General features: G+C 58.1%; 1 protein-coding gene across 3 annotated transcripts in view; it reads left to right on the top strand.

Moving 5' to 3' along the window:
- apc (APC regulator of WNT signaling pathway) overlaps positions 1 to 10,694 on the top strand; it is a 28,295-nt gene extending 17,601 nt beyond the window's left edge. For all 3 annotated transcript variants that reach the window (XM_030341491.1, XM_030341492.1, XM_030341493.1), the window contains 7 exons: positions 274 to 474; positions 952 to 1,047; positions 1,583 to 1,722; positions 1,818 to 1,895; positions 2,370 to 2,486; positions 3,136 to 3,353; positions 3,726 to 10,694. In XM_030341491.1, coding sequence (XP_030197351.1) covers positions 274 to 474; positions 952 to 1,047; positions 1,583 to 1,722; positions 1,818 to 1,895; positions 2,370 to 2,486; positions 3,136 to 3,353; positions 3,726 to 9,498 — 6,623 coding nt within the window. In that variant the 3' untranslated portion in view covers positions 9,499 to 10,694. The remainder of the gene's footprint in view (positions 1 to 273; positions 475 to 951; positions 1,048 to 1,582; positions 1,723 to 1,817; positions 1,896 to 2,369; positions 2,487 to 3,135; positions 3,354 to 3,725) is intronic.
- The last annotated feature ends 1,741 nt before the right edge of the window (positions 10,695 to 12,435 follow it).

The following is a 12,435-nucleotide window of genomic DNA, read 5'->3' as shown; positions in this document are numbered from 1 at the left end:
GCGGTGGACTGGTGGACTGGAAATGCACTTGCATAAAACATGCAATTACCAGGTGCAGCGTGGTCGGACACAGACTGTAACTGAACAGCCCTACAACAAGTTAAAATAGGTCCCTGCTACTGCATCCAACCCTCTCCATCAGCCCCTGGTCATTGGATATTTCTAATGAATTTTCTTGCTTCTCTAATAACTCTCTGTCGTCTTAAGTTGCCGCTGGCTGTAAATCCGCTGCATAGAGTGGTCCTAACGGTACGACGTGTGTCCTGTGAGCAGGGAACTCCCGGGGCAGTAAGGAGGCCAGGGCCCGGGCCAGCGCCGCGCTCCACAACATCGTCCACAGCCGGCCGGACGACAAGCGGGCCCGCCGAGAGGCCCGCGTGCTGCACCTCCTGGAGCAGGTCCGGGTCTACTGCGAGGCCTGCTGGGCCTGGCAGGAGGAGCACCAGGCCGGGACCCAGCCCGACAAGAACCCCGGTGCGTAGATGGCATGTGTAGCTTACCCCGTGTTGGGTAGCTTATCGATAGCTCAGATAGCATCTGTAGCTTACCCCTTGTAGGGTAGCTTATCGATAGCATTTGTAGCTTTTCCCTGAAAGGTTAGCACCTATACTCGCTCAGACAGAATCTGTAGATTCTCCCCAATTTAGTTGCTAGCCAGCGGTTTTATAGCTTTTCAAGGCATACTGCAATCTGATTATTCCTGAGTTTGAACTGCTAGCTGTTCTCCGATAGCTTGGTGCTCTGCTCAGCATAATAAGGAATCGTTGTAATAACAGAAACAATAATTCTCATCATCATAGTTATAACATGTCTTGAATTGTAAAATGTGGATCTAGTTGATGTCACATCTTGTGGTGATAGATAGGATTTGTCTTAATGCATGTATATAAATAGGATGTATTTTCCGGTTTCATGGTAATAAATTGATGATTTCTCTTCCGGTGGTACCAGTCCCATCGCCAGGGGAACACCAGATCTGCCCGGCAGTGTGCGTTCTCATGAAGCTCTCGTTTGACGAGGAGCACCGACACGCCATGAACGAACTGGGTGAGACAGACTTCCTGTCTGACTTCCTGTCTGTATTTGTCTTATTCTCTTTCTTACTGACTGTCTGTGTGATTTCCTGTCCGTCTTAATTCATGGGTGTGTTTGTTCTTTTGCTGAGGCTTAATAATCATCTGAGCGGCGTTGATTGACAGTCAATGCAAAGAAAATTAAATTAACATCCCAATCTAGTTTATCACTGCAGCCGTCACTGCAAAAGTTTCTGTTTCAACCGTATTGCCCCCCCTCACCCCGACTGAGACTGAAGACTTGTTATTGCTGTGTTTCCTGCCAGCAGATAGGGGCCTAGTCACTGGGCAGGGCCTTTAGACGACGTAGATGGCTTCAGCTCGTTCATTGCTCGTTTGGGCCCATTTTGGACCTCTGCCTGTAAAGTAAACTATTGTTGTGGGTCCTATAAAAGTTGAAAGAAATGTCAGTGTATAAAGCCCAGCAGGTTGCCTACAGGCGGTGGTAGAGCCGCAGCGGGCGGACTGTGAGCTCACCGCCCTGTCTGCGTTCCTCCCTGTGTCCCCAGGCGGTCTGCAGGCCATAGCGGAGCTGCTGCAGGCTGACTGTGAGCTGTACGGGCTGACCGCCGACCACCAGAGCATCACGCTGCGGCGCTACGCCGGCATGGCGCTCACCAACCTCACCTTCGGGGACGTCGGCAACAAGGTGGAGCCGTTTGTGGCCGTTTTTTTTTTGTATGCTGTTGTTGTGTTTGTGTATGACGTTTGTCAAATAATTCTGATGTGTTTTTTACCCATAAGGCCACGCTGTGCTCCATGAAAGGCTGCATGAGAGCGATGGTGGCCCAGCTCAAGTCTGACAGCGAAGACCTGCAGCAGGTATGGGCCGAGTGTTTAACCTAGCTCAATGTGCCGTTCGTCTGAGCATTTAGCCTCGCTTAATGCTGAGCCAAGCTTGAAGGAATAAAACTCTTTGACATTGTTATGAAACGCAAAATGTAACATGGGGTACATTATATGTCCCCAAAATACTTTTTATAATGATATCAAAGTGTTTTAGGCTGTGTTCTTTCTCTAATGCTCAGCATTTCACTGACGTTTAGCTGAACTTGACGCTTGGACTAACTCAATGTAAGCCTTGATTGATGCTTAGCCTAGCTTGATGATTAGCCTAGCTAGATGCTTAGCTTAGCTTAATGTGTAGCTTAGCTTGATGTTAAGCGATAAGCCTAGAATTGCTTAAATGACATGGTGTTCCTCTTTAAACCCAATCTTTAGATGAGTTAATGCAACATGTGCAGTATGGCGATTATGTACACGTGCTCATAGAAGCGTATTGCCTCCTGGTGCTAGGTGGTGGCTAGCGTACTGCGCAACCTGTCATGGCGCGCAGACGCTAGCAGCAAGAAGACGCTACGTGAGGTTGGCAGCGTGGCCGCACTCATGTCCTGCGGACTGCATGTACAGAAGGTACTGAATGCTACTGTATACATACTGTAGTCATCTATATACTACTACTGAATACTACTGCGTAACACACACTAATCTGTATAATATGTACAATAGTGAATACTACTATATACAACATACTATAATCTATATATAACTGCTGATTGCTACTATCTAACACATATTTAATCTTTATACAATACTGATTAATACTATATAACGTGTACTATAATCAATATACATCTACTGAATACCACATATACCATGACTATAGTACACTATATACAACTACTGAATACTCCTATAAACCACACCCACACAGACTGATAGACAGGCAGACGAGCCCCCCCTCCTCTCTCTGCACAATCAAAACATTTGGCGGGCTTTTCCCGCAACAACGTCTCCTGAATAGAATCAATGAGAGTTCACTAAACCAGAACAGCCGAAACACAGTCTTTATCTAGAGTAGGCTTACTCCTTATCTCGTTTTCTACAGACAACTTTGTGTGCATAAAGTCAGCGATAGTTGACCGGGGCAACATTATATCAAGTTTGAATTATTGTTCTAAAATAAAGTATATAGGAGTTGATTAGAAATGTTTAGTGCAAGCAATAAGGGATAGATGAAGCAAATAATACCAATGGATGTCATGGCCCCGTGTCCCTCCAGGAGTCCACCCTGAAGTCTGTGCTGAGCGCGCTCTGGAACCTCTCGGCTCACTGCAGCGACAACAAGGCCGAACTCTGTGCTGTTGGCGGCGCGCTGGGCTTCTTAGCCCGGGCGCTAGCTCAGCGGGGACCGGCGAGCGCCGCGCTAGCCGTGGTGGAGAGCGCCGGCGGCATCCTGCGAAACGTCTCCAGTCTGGTGGCCACCAACCAGGCCTACAGGTTAGCACTGAGAACTGCATCATAATGAGGGCTGTCAAACAATTACATTTTGTAATCGCAATTAATCGCATAATTTGGTGGGTTGACTCGTGATTCATCACATATTTTTAATTATATTTTAAATCCGTTCTAATTGAAGTTGAATGAGATTATCCAATGGAATGACGTATCATTACGAAATAAAATAAAAAGCGACAGTGATCTTGATGTCTTTTTATTGACTCACTCAGTGTGGGTTGAATATGAAACTTAGGGAACACCAATTTGATATATTTGTTTTAATTTAATTAAAATAGGATAGCGTTAACGCATTATCACCGCGCCAATTTGAACAGCCCTACTAATAACACAATCCTGCCCCATCTCCTGTAGACAAGTGCTCCGTGACAACGGTTGCCTGGCGACCCTGCTGCAGCACCTGCGCTCCCCCAGCCTGACGGTGGTGTCCAACGCCTGCGGGACCCTCTGGAACCTGTCGGCCCGCGACCCCCGCGACCAGGAGGCCTTGTGGGAGATGGGCGCCGTGGCCATGCTGCGCAACCTGGTGCACTCCCGCCACAAGATGATCGCCATGGGCAGTGCCGCCGCCCTGCGCAACCTGCTGGCCAACCGGCCCGCCAAGTACGCCTCGGCCGCCGCCGCCGTGGGCGGGACGGGGCCCGGCGGCGACCTCACGGCCACGCCCTCGCTGCACGCCCGCAAGCACAAGGCGCTGATCGAGGAGCTGGACGCGCAGCGGCAGCAGCTCTCGGAGACCTTCGACGGGCTGGAGAACCTGGGCCCCGCCCACCACCACCGCCGCCACCGCCAGCCCTCGCCGTCGGCCGCGCAGCACCTCCACCTGCAGCAGCAGGCGCCAGGCCGCGGGGGGCCGGGGGGCCGGCGCCACAAGGGCGAGGAGGAGGGCGGCGGCGGGGCGCGCTCGCCCTACGCCAACACGCCCGTCCTGTCGTCGCCCCGCGCTCCGCCCCGCCCCCCCGCCCTGGCGTGGCCGGCGGCCTCCAGCGACAGCCTGCACAGCGTGGGCAGCGCCGACGGCTACGGCGCCACGGAGGAGGAGCGGCTCCTGGAGGAGGAGCGCCTGCTGGCCGGCCGCCAGGAGGAGGTGGAGGAGGAGGAAGAGGAGGAGGAGGAGGAGGAGGAGGGGGCGGCGTACCGGCGTTACCCGGCCGACCTGGCCCACAAGATCCACAGCGCCAACAGCATGGCGGACGCCGCCGACGCCGAGCTGGACACACCCATCAACTACAGCCTCAAGTACTCCGACGAGCAGCTGCACTCCGGCCGCCAGAGCCCCGCCCCCGCCCCCGGCCAATCGCGCGGCCGGGAGCGGGAGAAGGACGAGGAGGAGGAGGCGGAGGAGGGGGCGGGGCGGCGGGAGGACCGCCGGCGGCCGTACCCGGCGGCCTACCGGGCCGGGAGCCGCGCCGACGGCCAGCACCCCCGCCCGCCGCACCGCAGCGACGGGGATGACTTTGGCGAGGGCAACCTCCCCCCCCACCGCCACGAGCAGGAGCCCATCGACTACAGCATCAAGTACGGCGGCCACGCCTCCCCTGGCTGCGCGGCCTCCTCTCCCGCCGCCTCTTCCTGTAAGAGCAACGCCGGCGGCCAGAAGCCCCTCCCCGCCAAGGCCGCTGGGGGCGGAGTCAACCAGGACATGCCCCTGACCTACTGCGTGGAGGACACGCCCATCTGCTTCTCGCGGGGCAGCTCTTTGTCCTCGCTGTCGTCGGGCGACGAGGACGACGGGCGCAGTGGGCGGCGCCGGGCGGGGGGGCGGGGCCAGGGCCACTACCCCACGCTCCCCGCGGGACAGAAGGAGGAGCGGGACGACCCCCAGGCCATGAGCATGGCCGCCGGCCCCTCGGATGGCCTGTCCCCCGACGCCCCGGGGCAACGCCAGCTGTCCCGCCGCGCGCCCACCGCGTACCAACAGCATCACCACGGCAACCAGCAGATGCACCATCACCACGGCAACCACCATCACCACCAGCAGCCGCAGGCCCCGGCGGCGCCCAAGACCCCTCCCCCGGTGGCCCCGTCGTCGGCCCCGTCGTCGGCGCTGGCGTCGGCGCTGGAGACGCCCCTGATGTTCTCCCGCTGCACCTCCCTCAGCTCCCTGGACAGCTTCGGCTCGCCCTCCATCAACTCCTCGCACCCCAGCGAGCCCGGCAGCGGCGGGGCCAGCGGCGTGGTGAGCCCCAGCGACCTGCCCGACAGCCCCGGCCAGACCATGCCCCCCTCCCGCAACAAGACCCCCCCTCCGCAGCCCGCCTCCCTGAAGCCCCCCGCCTCCGACCTGCAGGCCTCCGCCGCCTGCCTGGCGCGGGCCCAGCGGGGCCACGGCAGCGCCCGCGGCCCGGCCAGCGGCGGCAACCGGGAGGAGGAGGAGGAGGACTTCCTGCTGCACTTCGCCACCGAGAGCACGCCCCACGGCTTCTCGCGCGCCTCCAGCCTGAGCGCGCTCAGCGTGGACGAGCCCTTCATCCCCCGCCAGCCGGAGGTCCCGGGCCACTCGGCCCCCGTCGCCATGGCGACCTCGGCCCCGGACCGAGGCCCGCAGAGTGCGTCCGGCGGTGGCAGCGACGACATGGACACGGTCGTCGGGGACGACGACGACGACGACATCTCTATCCTGGAGGCGTGCATCCACTTGGCCATGCCCACGCGGTCGTCACGCCGACCGAAGAAGGCCGCGGCTTCAGACGGCGCACCGGCCCCTCCCCCGGCCCCCCGCGGCACCGAGGGGCAGACGGCCGGCGGCCCCGTGTCTGCCATGGCCGCGGCGGGCCGTAAGCCCAGCCTCCTGCCCGTGTACAAGCTCCACCCCCAGCAGCACAGGCCCCGCCCCCTTGAGGAGGAGACCCCCCTTGTGTACTGCGTGGAAGACACGCCCCTGAACTTCTCCACCGCCACCTCGCTGAGCGACCTCACCATAGACTCTCCGCCCACCGAGGTCGCCACCGGAAACCACAGGGGGCGGCGCCACGCCCCGGTCGCCGCCATGACCAGGGAGGAGGAGCAGGAAGTCAAAAGGCAGGGGAGGGAGGTGGCGGACGACGAGGAGAACGAGGACATCCTGGCCGAGTGCATCAGTGCCGCCATGCCCAAGCCCCGCCCCCAACGCAACCTCCCTCAGCCTCAACGCCACGCCCCGCCCACCGACGGCAACGCTCCCAGCGCCGCCAACACGGCCATCTGCAGCCTGGCGCAGCGCGAGTCGGAGCTCCGCCCCAAGCCCACCTCCCCCGTCAAGCCCATGGTGGCACAGCGGCCGGCTCCGCCCCCTCCCCTGCAAGGGGGCGGCGGCCAGCGGCGGCGCTTCGCCTACGACTCGCCGCACCACTACACGCCCATCGAGGGCACGCCCTGCTGTTTCTCCCGCAACGACTCCCTCAGCTCGCTGGACTTTGACGAGGAGGAGGAGGGGCCTGAGGGGGACCGGAGGCGGCCCGCCGAGCGTCCTTCCGTCCCGGAGGCGCCGCAGCACAAGCCCCCGCAGCAGAAGCTGGCACCGCCCGCGGCCGCCGTGCTCCCCCGCAGCAAGGAAGGGGCGGAGCCCCCGCCGCCGCCGTCGGGGGTGGCGCCGGACGACAGCCGCCAGCTGCGGTTCGCCGTGGAGGACACGCCCGTCTGCTTCTCGCGGAACTCCTCCCTCAGCTCCCTGAGTGACATCATGGACCAGGAGAACAACAACGTCGCCAGCCCCCCCTCGCCACCGCCGCCGCAAGAGCCCCCGGCGAAGCCTGCCCCCCCGCAGGCCCCCCCCGTCGCCGCCACTCAGGGGCACGCACAAGCCCCGCCTCCTAACGGCCAGCCGGTGCCGCCAGGCCGGGCGGGCTACGCCCCCCGGGCCTTCAACGTGGAGGACACGCCTGTGTGCTTCTCCCGCAACTCGTCCCTCAGCTCCCTCAGCATCGACTCGGAGGACGACCTACTGCTGGAGTGCATCAGCTCCGCCATGCCCAAGAGGAAGCACCCGGCGGCCCCCCCGCAGCCCGCCGCGCCGCTCGCCTCCACGCCGCCCCCCCGCCAGGAGCAGGAGGAGGCGGAGGGCGGCGTGAAGGAGGAGGAGGAGGCGTTCGACTGGAAGGCGATCCAGGAGGGGGCCAACTCGGTGGTCAGCAGCCTGAACCAGGCGGCGGTGGCGGAGCCGCCCCCGGACTCGTCAGACGAGGACTCTGACTCGGTCCTGTCGCTGCGCTCCGGCCTCTCCCTCTCCCTGGGATCGCCCTTCCACCGCGCGCCCCGCCCCGCCGCCAAGGCACCGCTGCCGGAGGAGAGGCCGCTGGGGAAAGACCGAGGAGGCGGGGCCGGCGAGGAGGAGCTGGAGGAGGAGGAGGAAGAGGAGGAGCAGGAGGAGCAGCAGCAGCAGCAGCAGCAGGAGGAGGGGGGGGAGGAAGAGGCGGAGGATGGGGAGGGTCCGGAGGAGCCCCCCGCCCCCCGCGAGCCGACAGGAACGGCGGGCGCGTGCCCGAGGGGCGGGGCCCGCGTGCTGCGGCCGGGGGAGCGCAGTACCCTGGAGGAGAAGAGGAGGCGGGAGGAGGAGGAGCGCAGCACGGCTCTGAAGGGCGGGAAGAAGGTGTACAGGAGTCTGCTGACGGGCCGGCCGCGCCCCCAGACGGACGCCACCCCGCCGGCGCCCCGCCCTCGCCCCCAGTCAGACACGCCTCCCCCTGCCCCTCGACCCCGCCCCCAGACAGACGCGACCGCTCGGCCACGCCCCACGTCAGACACGCCACCCTCGGCGATGGCCACGCCCTCCCCGAGGGGGCGCGCCCTCAAAGCCCCCGGCGCCGGCCTCCCCCCGCCGCGCCTCAGCACTAAGACCCCTCCCGGCAGGAGGGCGGAGCCCGGGGAGGGGGGGCGGGGCCGGGGGGCGTCGTCCTCCCGCTCCGGCTCTCGAGACTCCACCCCCTCCAGACGTCCCGTCCCCCTCACCTCCTCTTCGTCGTCCTCCACCTCGTCCACAAAGTCCCCCGGAGCCGCGCCCCCCACGTCCCGCCTCTCCTGTCCGTCACCAGGGCGACCGGCCAAGCAGGCCCCTCCCCCCGGCCCGCCCATCAGGAAGTCCAACAGCGGCGGGCGGGCCGCTGTGGGCGGGGGCGCGGCGCCAGGCGGCGAGGCCGTGGAGCGCCCCGCCCTAGTCCGCCAGTCCACCTTCATCAAGGAGGCTCCGAGCTCCGCCCCCGGGAGGAAGAGGTCAGAGGAAGCCCCGCCCCCGGCGGCAGACCCCGTGAGCTCCTCCAGTTCCTCCACACGCCCCGCCCCCTCGAGCCACTCCACCGTCTCCTCCTCCTCCTCCTCTTCCTCCCTGAACAACAACCAGAACCCCAACCGCTCCCACTCGGAGAGCCCCTCCCCCTCCCCCCGCCTCAGCCGCACGGGCACCTGGAAGAGGGAGGGGGGGGGGAGGAGGGGCGAGGGGGAGGGGGGCCAGCACGGCTCCTCCCTCCCCCGCGTCGGCACCTGGAAGCGTGCGGGCAGCTCTTCCTCCCTGCTCTCGGCCTCCTCCTCCTCCTCCCGGGGCGACCAGGAGGAGCCGCGGGGGGGGGGCACCTGGCGCAAGGCCAAGGAGCAGCAGGAGGAGGTGTGGGTCCGCATGGAGGACTGTCCCATCAACAGCCCCCGGCCCTCGTCCTCATCCTCGTCCTCCTCCAACGCCCCGCCCGTCATCAGCGCCCCCTCGCCGCCCAAGACGGGCGTCACCGTGACGACCCCCGGCCGCCCCTCCCCCAACGCCAACCTCAACCTCCGCAGCCGAAGCCGCGACAGTCTGGAGACCACGCCCCCTGCGGCCCCCCCCGGGCGCACCGGGCCCTTTGAGAGGGCGGGGCCGGGGAAGGGGTACTTGAACGGCCCGGCGGGGGGAGGCGGTGGCGGGGGGGGAGGGACGGTGGCCGCCCGGGTCTCGCCCTTCAACTACGTACCCAGCCCCCGCAAGAGCAGCGCTGACACGAGCACCCCCGCCTCCAGCCACACGCCCTCCCCCTCCAGCACCAGACCCTCACTCATCCCTTCCCCCGTGGCGGTCAGCACCGCCGGGGGGGGGAAGAAGAGACCCCAGCAGACCCCTCCCTCCCCCTCCCCCTCCAAGGGAGACGGCTCCGAGAGAGGGTCTTATATAGTCACCTCCGTTTGACCCCTTTCCAGCCCCTCCCGCCTAAGTTATGTCCTTTCCCTGTAAGAAACGCCCCTCCCTCTAGGACCTCCCCTTTCCCTGTAAGACACGCCCCTTCCTCTAGTACCGTTCAAATTGAGACCTGAATTTACAAAAACAAAACTATTCTACAACAAAACTTTCAAAGTGAAATGTCAACACTAAAGACAACCTGGGGGAAAACACTCAAAGACAGACAGCATGAACCTATTGGCCGAGAGTGTTTTTCTTATGTGCTAATGTGTGTGTGTGTGGGGGGGGGGTGGTATTTAGAGGGGTGACGGAGTCTTGCTGCTGATTGCATTCTTGGTTGAAACCAGGAAGTTCTGGCCAAACACAACACAACACAACACAACACTTTTATGCGCTAAACATGTTCAACTTTTCCAAGAAGAAAATGACTTGAAAGTTGAATAAGGGCATCACTCCCCATCAAGCTTATATTTATACGTTAGATAGACGCGTAGAAATAACTCTTACTGCATCAGCATGCTATAACACACACACACACACACACACTACCATTGCCGTGGCAACACTGTTGAATTTGAATATTCTACAATGAAAATAGCAACCGAGAGGTATGTTATTTTTGTTGCACATTCAAGTACGTTTAATAATCCCTCGTCTGCCCTGAAAAACGTCAGTAAAATACTAGTGTAATGCTTTAACTTGTATGTACCATCGTGCAAAAACCTACGTTTTATTTCTTTTCCCTCTAAAACTGTCTTGGACCCTTTTTTTATATTTTGTTAATTTATTTCTGAGAAATTATATTAAAGATTCAACTAATATCTTTGCGTTCCTTAAAGTGTACATTACTATGTTTTCTGGCCTTGTGCTCTGAATGTTGGCTGTGTGGGCAGGGTGGTCCCTGCACTTGTATTAATATATAAACACGTGGGAATGGACTGCTTCCCCCAACAGGTCAAGAAGTGATTCTAACCGTGAGAGAGCTGTTCATATCTTTATGTTCCTGTTTAAGATGTAAAGCCCACACACGTTATTTGAGATTGTTTCAAGTGTAAGAAGAACCCAGTTAATAACCCCTTGCTTAAAAATAAAGAATACAATTGACTGGCGAAATGATGTCACTAATCACTTAAATTATTAATTCTGTATTTTCCTGTGTTGGAAAATGTGTAAGATATAGAAAATAAAGTCAACTATCAGCTGTTCATCCTCTTCTTCATGATGCCACAGCTCATGGTGGGGAAGGGATGGAGCTCGGGGGGGGGGGGGGGGGGGGGGGTGATGTTGACCTCTTCTTACTCGAGGAGGCCGTTGTGAGTGGCCGTAGGTGTAGTAGATGTTGTGTTGAAGAGAACCCTGCCAACCCTACGAAGCCTGTCCCCTTCGCCCCTGCTTCCTTCCACTAAGGGGCGCTCAAGCTCAGCCATGGATGTGTCACGTTAAAATTGTACCGGGGGCGAAAATTGTACCGGCCTACGTCATCGTTTGTTTACATCCTGACAACCTGCCCGGCAACAGACGACGCGATGCAGAAAACATGTTTTCAAACGACGAAATAACATAATACAGATAGCGGATCGCTATCTGTATTATGATAGATAGCGATAACACTTGTTTTTACTTTATATTTGTGTTGTATTTAATTGTTTAATCGAAACAATAAAAAAAATTGCCAGCGAAACGGGCGATCGCGTCAAATGACAAATGTTTTGCCCGCGAAACGGGCGATCGCGTCAAATGACGTAGGAGGGTTCTTGAAACATAATACAGATAACGGATCGCTAGATAACACTTGTTTTTACTTTATATTTGTATTGAATTGTTTAATCGAATTTAGCTAGTAAACTGAGTGTTTTAAGCAGGTTTCATAGTCTAGAATGTTCAAGAACCTTCCTACGTGATTTGACGCGTCATTTGACGCGATCGCCCGTTTCGCGGGCAAAACATTTGTCATTTGACGCGATCGTCCGTTTCGCTGGCAATTTTTTTTATTGTTTCGATAAAAACAAGTGTTATCGCTATCTATCATAATACAGATAGCGATCCGCTATCTGTATTATGTTATTTCGTCGTTTGGAAACATGTTATCTGCATCGCGTCGTCTGTTGCAGGGCAGGTTGTCAGGTTGTCAGGATGTAAACAAACGATGACGTAGGCCGGTACAATTTTCGCCCCCGGTACAATTTTAACGTGACAGAAGCACGAAACACGGAAGGGAGGGGGGAGCTGGCTCTGTTTGTTTGGGATCTCGCTTCAAATACCAACAGAAGTGACGTCACCCAACAACGTGACACAAATTTAACATGATACAAATCAGTTTTTTGAAAGCTGCTGAAATCGGTTTTACAGAAATGACCAGTGTGAGAATAGTAAGATATTTCTAGGTGGCATGTTATCCTATGCTAGTAGTACCCAAAAATGCAACTATTAACCCTAAGAAAGCATGATATGGGATTTCTAACCTTTTGTAAGAAATAACCGAAGTGGATGACCTGTTGCTGGCTATAATCGCTTCTGTTTCGACTGCCCTTTTAGGAGGATTTGAAACATCTTCATTTGTTCACACACAAAACAATCAAATTCTCACCATCTATCACAGCCTGACGGATTGTTGCTTCTTCTTGGTCTTCTTCGTTCAGTGGCCAAACTCTTTAATGTGTGAATGACGGTTATCAGTTACCTTATTTCAGGGATGGGTAACTTTCATGATAAAGAGGGCCACATTTTTTATCATAACCATCGGAGGGCCACATCACTGCACACTTCAACTAAACGTGAGCTGAGAGAAGCTACATAATTTTGAATTTGGTAGATGATTTCCAGTATTCTGGTGCATTTTGGCGATGGCCACTACCTAAAAGATCGTCCAGAATCATAACCTATGTACGGTATGTTAATTGAACCAACATACATTCATTTCATGTTTTCCATGCTCAAACAGCCACA

The sequence above is a fragment of the Gadus morhua genome, chromosome 19 (genome assembly GCF_902167405.1).
Source record: "Gadus morhua chromosome 19, gadMor3.0, whole genome shotgun sequence".
In the NCBI taxonomy this organism is placed as follows: domain Eukaryota; kingdom Metazoa; phylum Chordata; class Actinopteri; order Gadiformes; family Gadidae; genus Gadus; species Gadus morhua.
Note: the sequence above shows the minus strand (reverse complement) of the source record. Positions and strands in the feature narration are given on the sequence as shown.